General features: G+C 40.1%; 1 protein-coding gene across 1 annotated transcript in view; it reads right to left on the bottom strand.

Moving 5' to 3' along the window:
* The window catches only part of EXT2 (exostosin glycosyltransferase 2), a 135,309-nt gene that overhangs the window by 73,643 nt on the left and 42,773 nt on the right, over window positions 1-18,893 (bottom strand). The window contains exon 7 of the mRNA XM_026004140.2: window positions 722-853. Coding sequence (XP_025859925.2) covers window positions 722-853 — 132 coding nt within the window. The remainder of the gene's footprint in view (window positions 1-721; window positions 854-18,893) is intronic.

Below are 18,893 nucleotides of genomic sequence, written 5' to 3'. Positions count from 1 at the left end.
ATGGACAAGGCAGGCGGGTATGATCCAGTGCAGCTAGGAAACAGTAATTTCCAGTCCCAGAGCTCCAGGCATTTTCCATGAGAAAGAAGGTGTGGCCACTGCCACAATCCCTACAATGCCACACTTGTGGCCTTATGACCCATCAAGCAAGGAAGAAGTCCTGAGAGCAGCTTCCGACCACCCCAACTGTGCTGGATACACCCAGGGGCCTCAGCCGATCTGGAGCAAGTCTTGACTATAGCCATCCATAATGCCTCCAGGTCCCTTTTGCTGATTATTTTCCTCACACAGTGAGGGCAATATTAGTTGAAATCATCTATGTAAAGCACTTAGCACAGTCCCCGGCAAAGAGTAAGCACTCAAAATATAAGCTATTCTTATTAAGCTGCTTACAGGATCTTTTCAAGAGTTCTAAGCACCACAACTGCAGAAATCATCAGGAAGTGTTTGATTTCCAACAAGAGCCAGGCCTCCCCATTTATCTCTGCAATAAATAAGCATACTGTCTTCCTAAGCACATTTAAAACAAACTGGAAGCTGCTGCTTCTGTATTTCTTACTTTTGTTATCATTTCAAAATTAAGCTGACTGTCGACTAGCACACTCTCATGTCAGAAAGCTAGTATTTAAATAAATAAACTTTACACACTCAGTACGTCTTTCTTTGTCCCATCTTGACATCTGGACCATGGCTGACATGGTTAGCACCGGAATTCACTCACCACAGTGGGAGGGTCATTCCATTCTTCATAGGACAGGGCAGCATATGGATAGATGCGGTCATTGATAATCTGTAGAGTGGCCAGGGCAATGGCTTTAATTGACTGAAAGTACGCTTCCCAGAACCACCGTGCCTGTAAAGAAAACAACGCTATGTTCAGAGAGCAAAGCGAGACACAGTGGAAGAACTAGATATGCTCTATCACAGCCAGCTCTGGGTCTGAGTAATTCCTTTATTCCCACAGGGAGGGAGCCTACAGCGAATGCTCCCTGCTGTTTAAGCCAGCTGCATCAGGAGTGTGCATTTATCAAATGGAGTCAAAACAGTGTGAGCAAGTGAAATGCACATTGGGTTCAATCTGGATATAAGAGAAACCATATCTTGATGAAAATATCAACATGTTATACCAGAATAAGTTATAGTCCTTTTTTTTCTTACATAAAGTGCACAAACCTTAAGTGTACAACTAAACAAATTTTTAGGTATGTACATACTCGTGACTATTACCAAAATAAAGATATAAAACATTCCAGGACCCCAGAAGACTTCCTTCTATCTCCCAGGCACTATCTCAATCATCCAAGAGTAATTATTATTCTGATTTCTATCGTGTCTGCTACTGAATTTTCACACAAATAGAACCCAAATGGTATTTACTCTTTTGTGTCTTCTTTTATTAACGTTTAAGTCAGGTTTTGGTATCAAGGTTATGCTGGCCTCATAAAATGAATGGAAAAGTATTCCTTCTTTTTCTATTCCCTGAGACATTTTATGCAACTATTCTATGCAATTATTTCTTTCTTGAAAGGTTTAGAATTCACCCGAAAGCTATCTGGGCAAAGTGTTTTTGGATGTGTGAAGGTTTTAAATCATGGATTAATCTTCTTTCATTGACACAGGTTTATATATATTTTAATGAGTGTGTCAGTTTCAAAAAGTATTGAGGAATGTGTTCATCTAAATTGTTAATTTTTTAAAAGATTTTATTTATTTATTCATGAGAGACACACGGAGAGAGAGGCAGAGACACAAGCAGAGGGAGAAGCAGGCTCCATGCAGGGAGCCCATTGTGGGACTCAATCCCAGGACTCCAGGATCACGCCCTGGGCGGAAGGCAGGGGCCAAACCATTGAGCCACCAGGGACCCAGGGATCCCTAAATTGTTAAATTTATTGGACTAAACATGTGTTAACATCTATTCAATGCCTGTAGAATCTGTAGTAATATATCTCATTTAATTCACCTTGCATTTGGTTTCTTGAGACTGAAGTTTAGGTTACTGATTTTAATCTTTCTTCATTTCTAATATATGCACTTAAAGCTGTAAGTTGACCCTTATGCATGATTTTAAAAGACTCTTACACAATTACATACATTTTCATTATAATTTAGGTAAAAAAATAATTTTTTATAAATATATCATTTAATTTCCAAACACTTGGGAATTTTTTTATTTATCTCTGTTACTGACTTCTACTTTGATTGCACTATGGTCAGAGATCATGTGTTATTTCAAAATTTTGCCCTTTATTCCCGACCACATTTAAGCTTTTCTCTGTCTTTGGCTTACAGCAATTCACCTATGATATACCTAGGTGTGGCTCTTCGTATTTATCCCACTGAGAACTGTAGAGCGTCTTCACTCTGTGGTTTGATGTCTTTCACTGTTTTTAGAAAACTCTTAGACAATAGTTCTTCAAATATTAGTTCTGTCACACTCTCTTCTCCTGGGACTCTACATTTTCACCATGCCCCATCTGTCTCTTATTCTCTTTTCTATGCTGCCATCTGGGTATTTTCTACTAATTTTTCTCCTGGTCCAATAATCCTCTGTCCTGTGTATGTGTCTGTGTGTGTATGACTCAACTGCTATTAAACCCATCTATTGACTTCTCAATTTAGTTCATATATTTTTCAGTTACGGAATTTCTACTGGACTTTTTAAAAAAATAGATTTCTTATCTTTGTTGAAATTCTATTATTTTATTGAGCATGGTTCCTGATTGATAACTCTAATATCTGAGTCATCTGTGAGTCTCTTTCTACTATCTGTATTTACTCTTCATTTTGGTCAACTGGTTTCCATTTCTACCTCTTAATTTTTTATTGGGTACCAGACATTCAGTATTTAAAAACTGCAGAGGTTCTGGATGGACCAGATATCTTCCTCCTAAGAGTATATAACATTCTTGTAGAAGACACAGAGAATGCACTTTAATCCTCAGTGGTTGGTTTTAAGTTTTGCTAGGGCCAAATTTTTTTGGCCTTTCCTAACTCTTGCAGGTAGCCCTTTGGAGCCTTCAGATAAAGCCTGGGGTATTTATCAGGACCCCTCTCTCCTGGCAGGCCTCAAACACCAAACTCCATCTCACTAGCACTATATATGGTTGCTAGAATGTTTGCACAGCTTGTTAGGCTCCCAGCTGCTTCTTCCTGCGGGGAGTCTTGGGAGTCTTGCTCTGATCACGTGCACCTCAGGAGCTGGCAAACACTTCAAGGAAGACTGCACGCCAATTTCTGCTTCCTTCCCTGTGGTTCTCGTCTTACTAGGATACTGTCCTTCAAATCCTGGATGCTTTGGGACAGCCCCTTATTCCAATCTCTCAGCCCGATGGGACTGCTGCTTTCTGCTCAGACTCCAGAGGAAACACAGCTCAGTGAGCTTCCCTTCTCTCAGGAGCCATGGTCCCTTAAGCACTGACTGCACAGATTGCTCTTAAATGCCTCTATACTGCTGCTTTATCTATTTTCATAAACTTTTATACTTCTTCTTTCCCTGGCTTGAGGGTTACTATAATACCAGCTATACTGTCACAGCCCGATACAGTCTTTTGAAAGAAGCTGGTTTCTTGTCCAAGCAGAGTTCAGATTCAGTCCCCAAGAAAGCAAGATGCCGGTCTAGGTGACCTGTCTGTCCAGCTTCGTTCAGACCTGTGATTCCACTCAAAATCAGAGGCTACGAGAATTTCTGCAAGGGACTGAACATGTGAAAATGTAATGTGAGAAATTCGAAATACAACCAAAACAGGTGGAGGAAAAAGATGCTTTCTAGTCTACACCAGCCAACTTTGGTTCTGTTTCCCAAGCAAGTCCTCCATTCATAAGGGAAAGCCTGCAACACCTGCTGAGGTGTGTGATGACTAATCTCCCCATGAAGTATAAGAGGCAAAGCCTCACAATGAGAATTTCTCCTACTCAAGGAAAACCTGACACAGATTTGTCAACCAAGGGCATCTGGCTTATGCTGTCTTGTAGTGTGTCATCTGGGTATGGCCCAGTGGCTGGATGGCTGCCTGCCACTGCTTCTTAGATATACCCTACTACTCACTCCAATCTCATTTCTGCTTAGTCATGTTGCTGCTGTCCTGCCCATCATCTAGCTGAAATACTGACATTTTATGAGACCTGAAAGAATCTATCTTCCCTGTGAAGCCTTTACTGATCACCCCAAATACCAACAATCTCTCTTTACCAGGAAATCCCGTAGCACTTAGAGCCTTTATAGGTTGTTTCTGCTATTACTGTTCTAGAATGGTTTTCCTGTTACTTCAGATGACCACTATTCTCTCTTCAGCTAGACCCTGAGTTTCATGGATGTGGAAACTGGGGGTCTTGGTTTTTGTTTTATTAGCCTCCTTGTAGGTGTTAGGATGACCTGTTGCAAATGCATGTTTGTAGGCATGATCTCATTTGCTCTTTAAAATCAGCGTGTTGCTTACCTGGTGCAGTTTCATTTTCTATATAAGGAAACCAAGATACAAAACTTGTTAAGTGGCAGGGTTACAATTCAAACCCAGGATCTTTCCCAGCCCATTCCAGAGTGCAGGAGTACCAGCCACACTGAGGTTTAGGAAACAGTCCTTCCTTAAGAAACTGAAAGGCGTAAAAATTCACTAGGAAGCAAGAACCCACACATAAACACATACATCTTCAATATTTACCCACTTTTCCACCCAAATGGGTCCATCATATATTCTTTGATTTTAAATCACATCCAAATTAAGCTACATTCAAACTTAAGCACTCCAAAGCTTTATGTTCACATTCAATCACCATGGAGACAGCAGCCTTTGGGATTTAAAGGAAACAATGATTGGTAACAAATCCACCTAGCATACCAGCCAAAGGCACAACTGTAGGACAAAGCTTCTAATTTAAGTTGTCTCAAATCATCTCGCCCTGTCCACCAAATTGTAATTCACTTATAAAGGAAGCAAGCCTGGCCAATAATCACAGCTCAAGTACCTCTGCCTGAGGATAAGTGAACTTCTCAAGCTTAATTATTTCTGCAGGACCTCGGTAACACCTTGTAATATTTAGAAGGCATTATAATTTACGGCCCCTCCAGGACTCAATATCAGCCACTCATCGGCAGAGAGGAAGGAGTTTCAGCTACGCAGGCAATGCAGGAAAGCACCGCTGTTCCCATCCAATAAGCAAATACTTATTATGTTTTGATTTCCTTTTATCCCCTAAAACATGGGCCACATTTATCACTTCCTGAAATGCTAAACGAAGGTCTCTTCAGCAGCTACGCAAATTCCTTAGTCACTTAACCTTGTGGAAATTGCACAGCTGAAGACTTAAGTCACAGATGCATTGGTCATACCAACATAATCTTGAACAAAGCCTCTAACCTTTCTTCGTTAAACATATGCCACCGTAATTTTATAAAACATGCAGATTTCACAAAAAAAAAAAATGCAGATTTCAAAGCATAAGAACCACAAAGTTCCTAATGCTTTCAATCATGAGAATTCTAAAGTTCCAGAAGATGTGGTTTATGTATACAATGGAATATTACTCAGCAATTAGAAGCGACAAATACCCACCATTTGCTTCAACGTGGATGGAACTGGAGGGTATTATGCTGAGTGAAATAAGTCAATCAGAGAAGGACAAACTGTGTATGTTCTCATTCATTTGGGGAATATAAATAATAGTGAAAGGGAATATAAAGGAAGGGAAAAGAAATGTTGGGAAATATCAGGAAGGGAGACAGAACATAAAGACTCCTAACTCTGGGAAACGAACTAGGGGAGGTGGAAGGGGAGGAGGGCGGCGGGTGTTGGAGGGGAATGGGTGATGGGCACTGAGGCGGACACTTGACAGGATGAGCACTGGGTGTTTTTCTGTATGTTGGTAAATTGAACACCAATAAAAATTAATTAAAAAAAAAAAATAGGGATCCCTGGGTGGCGCAGCGGTTTGGCGCCTGCCTTTGGCCCAGGGCGAGATCCTGGAGACCCGGGATCGAATCCCATGTCGGGCTCCCGGTGCATGGAGCCTGCTTCTCCCTCTGCCTTTATCTCTGCCTTGTCTCTGCCTCTCTCTATATATATGACTATCATAAATAAATAATAAAAAAAAAATTTAAATAAATAAGTTAATTAATTAATTAAAAAAATTTAAAAAAAAAAGAATTCTAAAGTTCCTAAAGATCAGGAATTGGCCCAATTTAAAGCTTTCATAAGCAAAAAGGTATTTCAAATTAAAACTGCTACCTCAGTTTATACATCAGTTAACTGTGATTAATTTCTTTGGTTTTCAGTAACATAAAGCTAACAGAATGAGCAGTAGTAAGTGTTTAAAGGAAGCCAAGGCAGTGTTGTAAAAAAGCTATGAGCATGTGGAACAATTCAAATTACTTAACCTCTCTGTGTTTGGTGAATCTGCAAGATGGAGGACATACCACCTATCTTACGAAGCTGTAAAGATTCAATGATGTCTATAAAGCTCCTCATTCAGTACTAGTGCAGAATAGATGATGAGAAGATGTTAGCTCTGTCCTCAATACTTACATCCACCCTGTCCCCTTAGGATCTTAGTCACTTACATTAGAACACATTCAACACTACTTTGAGGATGAGAATGGACGGAGGGGAAGAAGAGAGAATGGGACCCCAATGTTGCACTCCATTCATCTTAATTCTTGAAGACAGTAAAGAAATCCAACCAGTCAGAGACGAGAGTTAGAAATAATAAAAACACATCAAATGGGAGTGACAGAAGTTTGTACTGAAAAGTTCAAGAACCAATAACATGTCCCTTCTAGGTAATCTCCTAGCTTCCAAGGAAGAGGACAGTACTTCTCCAGGAACCAGGAGAGTGGGAACACATCTGGTTTTGCTCACCACGAACTCCCAGCTTCGGCACAGTGCCTGTCAGAGAGGAGGCAGTCAGACACTTGTTGAAAGAGCAAATCCACTTACCACTACTCCCTCACAGGCATGAGGCACCACAGGCATCTCACGGAAATTTCCAAATCTTTTAAGTACCAACCCATCATTTAACAACAATGATCACATCTTGTATACAAAATGTTAAAACATAGTGTAATGGGGACATAGATTTGAGGGAAAAGAAGGCAAACCTATTTGGAGGTGGGACAGCAAGGCAGAAATAGGACAATAGTGTCCCTCACATTACGTTTAGTACAGACTAGGTACAAACTCTGAGGGAAATAAAGTTTCTAAAACTATGCCATGTAAGTTTGCTACCTAGGAGTGGTCAAGATATCTAACAGTCCAAAGTTCATATTTAAGAACCCCCACTACCCCAGAGTCATCCAAGAGCATCTTCATCCCAAAAGTACAATGAGGGCTCTCCAGTGCCCTCACAGTAACCAACTTTGCCCTGCCCTTCTCACCAGAACCTCCTGAATGTGACCCCCATCAATGGTCTCCTTTCAGCCTGTTAAAGGAGTTTCCTAGTGAAAACCACACACACACACACACACACACACACACACACACACCAAAAAATAAACCAGCCAGTTATGCTTCTGTCCTGAATTCCAAGTGGTAGTAACACTGTCCAAACACCTGACAATTACAAGTACCTGTGGATCAGTACTTGCTTGAATGCTGCTGTGTCCCTGCCCCAAACCCACTGGTTGGTCACAACAGAAAGCATCTGCTTCTGCTTAGGAGGTAAGCCACAAGAGAACACGGACCCCACCATAACAATGACAAAAACACACCAGATAACCCATTAACATCATAACTATCTTAGGTCCATCAGAGAGCTGTGGTCATAAGGCAATCAGGGGAGCCCGAATTTCAAAGGGTGACAAGCTCCTCTAGGAGCAATGGGGCAAATTACTCCAGCTTTGGAAGATCAGAGAAGGTAGAGGTGCTGCAGTAAAAGCAGCCAAAGAAACCAGCCAAAATATTAACAAATTCTTACAACTGAGTGTGGGTTAGCAGGACCATTTGGAAGCTCTAGACACAAGGGGAGTCTGCAATTCCCTTGCAAGCTCCTTTCTGCTGGATGTTCTTGAGAAAGATCAGAGAAGGGAAGGAAATCAAAAAGAAGTCCCCTCAGTGGCACAGGTACACACTCTGCCCATTTTGTGGACATTTTTTCATCCAAAGCAAAGTCTTAAATTGCAGGGGGAGAAGCAGGAAAACCTCCCAGGCTCAAGATGCAAACACAGAGGCCCCAGCTGTGGGAGAAGGGTAGAAAGGCAGCCTGCCACTGGGGATGGGTAGGAAGCCTTCCAGCTCCCTTCAGACCACCACTGAGGGAGGGATCAAAGCAAAAGCCTCTGCCCCTACAGGAGGGGCAGGAAATTCTCTCGAAGCTGAGACCCCTGGCAGTAAAGAACAGAGCTGCCACAGGGAAAAGGAGCAGAACCTGAAAAGCCCCACCTCCAATACCCTGGCAAACAGATCTGCCCATGACTGACACTGGACCAGGGGAAGGGAAAAGCCCACCACTCTCACCATGAACCTGGCACCCCATACAAGCAGTGGTTGTCCATGGCTCAGGGCAAAAGGCCTCCTGTGTGGCACAGGTGACGCAGGGCCTGCTGAAAGAGGAGGGTGAGGGTGAACTCTGAGGGAAATCCCAGCACCCTGGCCCCACATGGAGCACAAGGCAGTGGCTGGCCAGCGGCACCACCTGACATCTGAGGTGTGCTGAAGGTAAGCCAGGCAACAGAAAACACAAACCCGGCCTGTCATCCATTAGGCCAGTTAGCCCCGTGCCCATTTCTGCATGTGGCATTTACTTTAGGGCAGTTTTTCTACACACACTACCATTCAATCAAAATTTACCAGAAAGAAAAAAGTAAGAGAAAACAATCCACTGTCATAATATAAAGCTGTCAACAGAACCAGACCAAAGATAGCCAAGCTATTGGAACTCTTAGGGACTTTAAATAACTATAATCAATAAGTTTAAGAATCTGGTGAAGAAGGTAGACAACCTGCATAAATGATGAGAATATTCGATAGAGAGATGGCAACTACAAAAAAATAACTAAATAATATGCCAGAAATAAAAATGCCAGTATCATAAATGAAGAATTCCTTCGACTAGCTTCTCAGCACACTAGAAATAGCAGGGGAAAGAAATGGTGAAATTGAAATGGAAAGTTATCCAAACTGAAGTGCACAGAAGAAAAGGAACAAAAGAAAACAGAGATCCAACAGCTGTAGGATGGGATCGAATATTCTGATGTGATGTGTCTGTAACTGGAGTCCCAAAAGAAAGGGTGGAAACAAGGCAACAGATATATTTAAAGAAATAATGGCTAAATTTTCCAAAATTAATGAAAAACAACAAAACACAGACTTGAGAAGCTCAGAGAACCAAGACATTAAATAAAGCATTCACCTTCTCCCTCAACAAGTTAAAGGAGCAGCCATACTCTTAAAGATGCAGAATTACTTCTGTATTTTTTTTTTTTTTTTTCAGGAGACCTGAGCTATGGGAAGCTTCCCCTTGACACACTAGCATCGAAGGAACCATTTATTTTAGGTTCAGGGCTGGGAGATATTTCCAGGCCTCAGGGATTAATTTCTCAAAGCTGTGTCTGAAGACAAATCTGAAAACTTCCGAAGTGATTCCAAGTCTTTCCAAACACACGTACCAAGGCTCATTATCTCCTTCTCATTGGTTTGCTGTGACAAAATGTGACACATGAGCATTCCTGCCTTTCCCAAACCTTCTGTGCAGCACGCTCAGGGCTAGACTGACTCCTTCCCTCACTACCTTGCTGGAAAGGTGAGAGTGCCGGAGCAGGGGGCCTGATGCCCTTCCTGGACAACCTCAACACATCCTGGAGGCAGCAGGCACAGGCTCAGGTCATCTCTACCTGGCGGCTGAAAAAACTCAGCAGTGATGTCACAGTATAATCCAAGCATCCTAACTGCTAGTTGAGAGTTACTGTGAGCTTGCTGGCTTTGTTTTTTCTTTTACTCCATTTTTATAAACATAAGAGTTACATGAAAAATAATACCAACCAAAGTGCTCAGAGGCGCTTCTCATGGACTAAAAGCTTTTCTAGAGTAAAGGAAGTTCACGAACATGTGGTCCACCTTCATATAACAATTCAACAAACAATAATAAATAGAATTTACTTTCTTTCAAATAAGAAGAGATTTGTGAAGCAAAAAGGTTAATATACCTAGGATTTATCAACACTACATTTTTTCCTTTGCTTAATAAAATATTTATTTTGTTAACTTCAGTGCATTTAGAATACCTTAGAACAGAGAACACAAAAGGGTTTTTTTCACTCCCTTGTTCATGAGCCACTTTATTTGCCCTCTCCAGCTGCATCCTCTGCCTGAGAGTCTGATAGACACCTCTGGGGCACTTTTCCACCAACCAGTACAGCTTCCCAATCCAATCATCTCAGTTACCTGAAGCGGCACTGCAGGAGCCCACATGTGCCATGTTCACTGGAATTTGACAAAACCACAGATCTCTGTTCACGTAACAGCAGAGGCCATTTCGCAATTTTTTGGTACGCGTTCATCTTTTTTTGTTTCATTACCATGCAAAGTGATAAATGCTTTTGCTTTAACTTTATTCTGAAATAATGTGAGGCTTCGAGAAACAACAGAGGCACAGAGGGTTCCCGAATATCCCTCAGCCAGCTTCCCCTGACATTACCATCATATAAACCGGGTATAATGGCCAAACCTAGGATGTTCACATGTAGTTAATTCCCTTCACTAACAGACTTTTCTTTTCGGATTTCCCCAGTTCTCCCATAAGATCCTTTTCCTGTTCCAGGACCCGGTCCAGGAGACTGCACTGCCTTTAGTTGTCACATCTCCCTAGTCTCCTCCAATTTAAGACAATTTCTCAGTCTTTCCTGCTCTTTCATGACCTGGACACTTTTGGATAGTACTGGTCAGGCATTTCACAGAATGTCTCTCAATTTCGGTTGGTCTGATATTTTTTAACCATGAGACTGAGGTCATGGATTTTGGAGGATAGTCCAGAGGTGATGTCCCGTTCTGTTCCCATCATACAGGGAGACATATGCTACCAACATGACTCATTACAGAGAAGTGAACTCTGATCACCCGGTTAGAGTGGGTCTGTTGGCATCTCCACTGTAAAGCTGCCATCCCATTCCATATTCTATTAGATTAGAAGCAAGTCACTATGTTTGGTTTGTTTTCCCAGGGAGGATAATTAAGCTCCACCTCCTAGAGAAAGATGTATCAAAAACTTTCACTATTATTTGAAAAGATTAAAAACTGTAAAATTGTATTCACTGGGTATTACTCTTCTTTTTCTTCTTCCTTCTTCTTCTCCTTCTTCCTTCTTCCTCTTCTTCTTCTTCTTCTTCTTCTTCTTCTTCTTCTTCTTCTTCTTCTACCTAGTTTATGGACATATGGTGTGGCATTCTATTACAATCCTTAAAACCATGGGGATTTGTGGCTCATGGAAATACTAAACATTTTCTTTCCCCATTAATAACTTCACTAAATAAAAAGCTGACATTTGCCTTAAGTGTTAAGTGGATGCCCAATCATATATCTCATCTATTTAAAAGAGGAAAACTCATAGCTACTTTTTATTTAAAAACTCAAAGATGAGGGCAGCCCTGGTGCTTAGCAGTTTAGCACTGCCTTCTGCCCAGGACGTGATCCTGGAGACCCGTGTCCCTGCATGGAGCCTGCCTCTCCCTCTACCTGTTTCTCTCTCTCTCTCTCTCTGTCTCTAATAAATAAATAATCTTTTTTAAAAACTTAAAAATAAAAAAAATAAAAACTCAAAGATGAAATCTACTGACCCTGCAAATATTTCTAAATTTCAATTGCTTCTAGTCTCATATTTAGCTTCACTCTGATGTACACACAGAATTACTGTTCAAAATTAAAGCACCCAATTTGATCATTTGGAAAAAAATGAAACAAAGAAAACTAATAGAATTAATAAGAAAAAAGGAAAAAGAAAGGAATTTGAAAAGAAATCCAAGAGCTTTCCATAGATTGGCTATTAAGAAAAGTCTAGAGAATCAGCTAAAAACCTATCAGAGCTAGTAAGGAAATTCACTAAAGTAACCAGGTACAAAATAATTTTTTTTAAATAAACAAAACAAAACCCCAAACTGTTAAATCTCAGCAATACTCAGCAAGATTTTACATATACAGAGCGTGGCGGCATGGCCCCTTCCCTTACCCCAACTTCTCATAGTACAGATAATACTTAGTCCTCATGATAGACAATAGTTGCCTCCCCAACATCCATTATCTTCCTCATTTTTACTAACAAAACCAACTTAAATATAAATAGTCCAGCCTTTTTTGCAGCAATGCAAAAAAACGTGCACTTTCCTAAATAAAAAGATAAAGTCTTACTACATGAAGCCTTCTGGCCTTTTCCCTTGGCCCTCTCTCTTCTGCTTACCTGGAATGCAAACACGACTGGTTGGGATTAAAGCAGATGTATTGTAACTGAAAAGAAAATGTTAGCATGCTGAAGGTGATGGAGCAGAAATCCAGAAAGAAACCTGCTTCCCTGATGGTATCACTGAATCATGACACCTCTCCTGGATGACCTAATTCTGGGTTTCTTTCAATGTGAGACTTTTAAACCCTGATTTCCTTAAGCAATCGTTAGCGGAGTTTTCTTTTACATTCATCTAAATATTCTGTTACTGTCCTCTTACATCAAAACCATAAATATGGGCTTCATTACCTTAAATACAAAATCGATAATTATTTGCAGATGATAGGATTTTATATCTAGAAAAATCAAGAGAATCGGCTAGAAATCTGCAAAGTAATTACAAAATCCAGGAAGGTAAATAATTATGAAATAAGCATAATAAAATTAATAGTTTGATTCTACTTTTAGCTAGATTACAGAAGATCACAAAAGACCACCACCTACACCCCAACAAGAAAACATTTGACAAAGTAAAAATCTGAATTTTCTTAGAGCACAATCATTTGTATTCTAAAACCTTGTTAAATTTACCTACTAGTACAGTGCTTGTAGATTATTTTGGTCTTTCTGAGTATATAACCATGTCATTTCCAAATGAAGACCATGTTAACTTTTTCTTTTCCAACTTTTATGCCTTTTATTTATTTTCCTTTTGCACTACCTAGGACCTCCAGTAAAATACTGAATACGAGTGCTAAAAGTAAGCATGCTTGACATGATCACAATCTTAGGGGAAAGCATTCAATATTTAATCAGTAAGTAATATGTTAGATGTAGATTTCTCATAAATCTCCTTTATCAAATTGCAGAAGTTCCTTTCTATTCCTCATTTAGCAGAAGGTTTTTCTCAAGCATGGCTGTTGAATTTTATCAAATGATTTTTTCCTACATTTGAAGGATGATCAATTGGGTTTTCTACTTCATTCTGTTAATGTGGTAATTTACATTAACTTTTCAGCATCAAAAAAAAAAAACCTTTTCAGCATCAAACCAACTTTACGTTCCTGATCTCACTTAGTCATGAGACAGTATCCCTTTTTTATATGCTGCCAGATTCAATCTTACTATTTTGTTTAGGATTTGTGCATTTGTGAAAGTGGGATAGCTGCCTAGCACCAAAAATTATAAGATGCACCATTATTTTATAGAACACTAAGAAAGAGAAAGAAAAAGCATAACACCAAATTGTAATACAATCCTGACATCGGAGATTTTAAAATCTGAAAAAAAAATACAGGACGGAGAATCAATTAAATATGGCATAAACTTTTTCACTTGACCCTCCCAACAATCCTACAGTTAACGTATCTCCAGTTTACAGACAAGAAGACCAGGCTCAGAAAGATTAACGGTAACTTGTCTGTGGTCACAAAGCTTTTAACTGACAGATCCAGAACTCAAAACCACTTCATCTAACTCTGAAGTCCATGTTCTTTTCATCATGGATCATGGTACTGACGAAACCACAAGCTGCCTTAAAGGATAAATCCAGAACTGCAGCTATGCTTTGAATCAGGTTGGGTTTAACCTGTTAAGGTTTATCTCCAATATAAGTTTCTCTGAATGTCATTAACTAAACAGAACATGATTCTCAATCACCAAGGCAGTATCATTAATAATACCACATGTTCAAATTAAGCGAGAGAGGCCTTGTATATTTAAGAATGATTATGTGTATGAAAGCAATAGTTCTCCCAGGGAAACCAGGGATTGCGCTGTATAATTAATGATGTATCAGCTGGAGGACAGCCCACGACGTAAGGCTTTTTTTTTTTTTTAACTTAAGGCTTTTGTCTGTAGTATCAACTTTATAAAGGTAGTAGGTAGAACAGATTCCAATTTATTCTATTCTGCCATTAAATAGGAAATAAATGATGCTAAGTCATTTAACTTTCCAGATCTCAATTTTCATACCTTACAATTGACAGGATTACATGATGCTTAAGGGCTCTTCCACACCTGAAACTCAGAGAGATGGAAATTCTAAAAAATAACTGAAAAGAAAGGCAGGACAATCCTTCAAAAGTCCTGTACCAGAAATGAAGAATGCCTATGACCATCAGTATGGGATGGACAGGGCTGAGGAAAAGACCTCTGAGCTTGAGGATATAACAAAAAAAAAACTAGAACAGAATATGCAAGGATTATGGGATATGGGACAACCATAAAAGGTGTAACATACACACAATATAAATACCAGGAAAAAAAAAAAAAGAAAGGAAGAGAAGCAGTATTTAAAGCAATAATGACCAATTTCTCCCCAATTAATGTCAGACACCAAGCCACAGATTCAGAAAACACCAACTGGGATAAAGACCAAAAATAGTGCTACATCATACTAAAACTTCAGAAAAATCAAATATTAAAAAAACCTGGAAGAAGAGAAAAAAAACCCTTCGCCTCTATAGGAACACAAGGAACAATTACATCCAACTTCTCCTCAGAAATATTTAAAGTGGGGATCCCTGGGTGCCGCAGCGGTTTGGCACCTGCCTTTGGCCCAGGGTGCGATCCTAGAGACCCGGGATCGAATCCCCACGTCGGGCTCCCGGTGCATGGAGTCTGCTTCTCCCTCTGCCTGTGTCTCTGCCTCTCTCTCTCTCTGACTATCATAAATAAATAAATAAAAATTAAAAAAAAAAGAAATATTTAAAGTGAAAAAAAACCACCACGCTAGAATTCTATACTCTGGAAAATTATCCTTCAAAAAGCATTTTTGAAAAATAAAGAATTTCTCAGACAAACAAAAACTGAGGGAATCTGTTGCCCATAGTCCTGCCTTGCAAGAAATGTTAGAAGAGGTTCTTCAGCTAGAAGAACAATGATACAGGTCATAAACTTAGATCTATATAAAGAAAGGAAGAGAATCAAAGAAGACATAAGTGAAGATAATATATAAACTTTTATGTTTCTTATTCCTAATTCACCTAACAATTTGTTCAAAATAATAACAGCAACAACTGTAGTCCAATATGTATACTTATATATAAACAAAATGACAACAATGATACAAGGAACAAGAGGAGGGAATTAAAATTATATTGTTAACATAAGGTACAGAGAGTCCCCTAGACTTAAGGTGGTTTGACTTATGATCTTTTTTTGACTTCACAATGGTGTGAAAGCAATATGCATTCAGTAGAAACCGTACTTTGAATTCTGAATCTGGATCTTTTCGCAGGTTAGCAGTATGCGATATGATATTCTCTTCTGATGCTGGGCAGTAGTGAGCCCCAGCTTCCAGTCAGCCACAAGATCATGCAGTAAACAATCGATACATTTACAACCATTCTGTTTTTCACTTTCACTACAGGATTCAATAAATTACATGAAATACTCAGCACCTTAATATAAATATAAAATAGGCTTTGTGTTACAAGATTTTGCCCCCCCTGGAGACTAATGCCCTGAGCACGTTTAAGATCATCCAGGCTAAACTGTGATGTTCAGTAGCTTAAGTATATTAAATGTATTTTCGACTTATACTTTCTTTCAACTTACAGTGGGTTTACAGGACATATCCCCCATTGTAAATCAAGGAAGATCTATACTTCCACTATCTCTGAAGCAGAAAAGTGTTAAAGTGAACTTGGATTTGATATAAATGTATAGGGCAATCTCAAGGGCAACCATTAAAAATGTTTTTAAAAAGTTAAGTGCAACTGATATGCTCAGAAAGTAAAGAAAATGCAATCATGTACTCAGTTAAAACCACGAAAGACATAAAAAGTGTGCAAGTCTGGGGTGCCTGGATGGCTCAATTGGCTAAGCAACCAACTCTTAATTTTGGCTCAGGTCATGATCTAAGGGTCCTGAGATGGAGCCCCATATTGGGGTCCATGCTCAGCAGGAGTCTGCTTGAAGCTTCTCTCTCCTCTCCCTCTGCCTCTGCCCCTTGCTCATGCTCTCTTTCTCTCTCCCTCTCTCTCTCTCTCAAATAAATAAATCTTTAAAAAAAGTGTGGAAGTCAGAAACAGGAACAAGGAACAAAAGCAACATATAGAAAACAATAATAAATATGGTCAATATGCATCCAACTATTTCAACAATCACTTTAAATGTTAATGGTCTAAATATAACCATTAAGAGACAGATTGTCAGAGTGGTTCAAAACCAAAACCTACTGTTTATGTCTATGAGAAACCCACTTTAAATATAATGACACATAAAAGGGGCGCCTGGATGGCTCAGTCAGTTAGCATCTGACTCTCAATTTTGGCTCAGGTCATGATCTCAGAGTCATGGGATCGAGGCCCATGTTGGGCTCCATGCCGGGTGTAAAGCCTGCTTAAGATTCTCTCCTTCTGGGGATCCCTGGGTGGCTCAGCAGTTCAGCGCCTGCCTTTGGCCCAGGGCGTGATTCTGTAGTCCCGGGATCAAGTCCCATGTCAGGCTCCCGGCATGGAGCCTGCTTCTCCCTCTGCCTGTGTCTCTGTCTCTCTCTATGTCTATCATGAATAAATAAATAAAATCTTTAAAAAAAAAAGATTCTCTCCTTCTCCCTTTGCCCCTCCCCCGCCATTTGTGTGCACTCTCTCTCTAAAAAAATACGTGAAAAATAAAAAACAAATAAAGAAGAATAAAGAGGACCTTCGGGGATCCCTGGGTGGCGCAGCGGTTTGGCGCCTGCCTTTGGCCCAGGGCGCGATCCTGGAGACCCGGGATCGAATCCCACATCGGGCTCCCGGTGCATGGAGCCTGCTTCTCCCTCTGCCTGTGTCTCTGCCTCTCTCTCTCTCTGTGACTATCATTAAAAAAAAAAAAAAAAAAAAGAGGACCTTCGGCTCAGGTCTTCATCCCAACGTCCTAGGATCGAGCCCCATGTCAGGCTCCCTGCTCAGCAGGAGTCTGTTTCTCCCTCTCAATCTGGGAACACACTCACTCTGTCTCTCTCAAACAAATAAAATCTTAAAAAAAAAAAAAAAAAAAACAAAGACACATAAAAGTAGAAGGATGAAGAAAAATATACCATGCTAACACTAATCCAAAGACAGTGGGAATAACTGTATTAATTTCAGAAAGAGTAGAATTCAGAGCAAGGAATTACATAAAGAGGGCATTACATAATAATAAAGGGATCAATACTCCAAGGAGACAATAAACTTTCCTTAATTTGTATGCACACAGTAAAAGATCATCAAAATATGTGAGGCAAAAATTGACAGAACTTCACGGAGAAACAGATGAATCCACTATTACGGTTGGAGACCTCTATCAGAAACGGACAGATCCAGAAGACAGAAAATCAGTAAGGACACAGTAGAACTTCACCATACCATATAAGACTACTTTCTCCAACATCAGCAGACTACATATTTTTTTCAAGCTCACATGGAACATTCACTTGGACAGCCACCTTCTTGGCCATAAAACATACCTCAACAAATTTAAAAGAATAATAATGCCAACTCTTATGCCACAATGGAATTAAATTTGAAATAGTAACATGGTGGATACATGCCATTATACATTTGTCAAAACCCACAGAATGCAAAGCACCAAGAGTGAACCCTACTGTAAACTACTGGGCTTTGAAAACTTGCTTAGAACCTTTCCCCTCGGCAGGCTGCAGAGGACTTACTCCTTGAAATCTAACTTTCTCCACTCCTAGCATCTCTGTGAAGCATCTCTAAATGTAACGCGGTCCTCCTAGCCCTGAGATGAGGAGGCCTTTGTCCAATCCTCCAGCTATGTCTCCCAGCACACTACCAAGAGTTTCTGGAGGACAAAAGGGGTGGCCCACAGCCCTGCATGAATATTCTTTAATACACAACTTCCTCTTCATGTAGCTTACTTCTACAAGTCCTCAATCTCATTCTTACATCCAGAACTATACAAGCCACTCACTGGAAGGTCAGGTAAGCAAGCAAGGACTCCCACAAGGACTCATATCCTAGCTCTGCAACAGAGCTGGCTAGGAAACCCCCACAGGTGCGCACACAAGCATACCTCACCCACTGGAAGCACAGATTTCCTTCTGTTCATCTTCAGCCCAGGAGTCAGGTTTACAGGCAATGAGTAAAGACTGAGGACACAGTTCCCACTCGTAGTTACCAGAGAAAACAGCCACACCATATATTCTTCAATAATCACAAAAATGCAAGGGAGAAGTCTGAAAGCTAAAGTCCAGGGCAATACTTTCTGATGGCAAAACAGGGTGCCCGCCTAAGTTCAGAGTTTTTCATTATATAAGGTGTCTTTTTCAAGGGCCAACATCTATTTACAAGTTCTTTATAAGCTCACCTGGCATCATGTTACATGATTGAGTCCTATAAAGAGTTTAAAAACTTGAGTTATCAAGAGAGAAAGGATACAGAGAAAAAAACTAGAAGACAGGATGAAGAGAAGAAAATGAAAAATGGAGATTCCCAATCCCTTTCTTTCTCTAAGTCATGCAAGAGGTTAGAAAGGGAAAGTAAATGCACAATTAGGTGGAAAACAGAAATTGAAGACAAGGAGAAACAACCTATAAG

Source organism: Vulpes vulpes, chromosome 5 (assembly GCF_048418805.1).
Source record: "Vulpes vulpes isolate BD-2025 chromosome 5, VulVul3, whole genome shotgun sequence".
Classification (NCBI taxonomy): Eukaryota; Metazoa; Chordata; class Mammalia; order Carnivora; family Canidae; genus Vulpes; species Vulpes vulpes.
The sequence above is the reverse complement of the archived record's forward strand: the minus strand, read 5'-3'. Positions and strand labels throughout refer to the sequence as shown.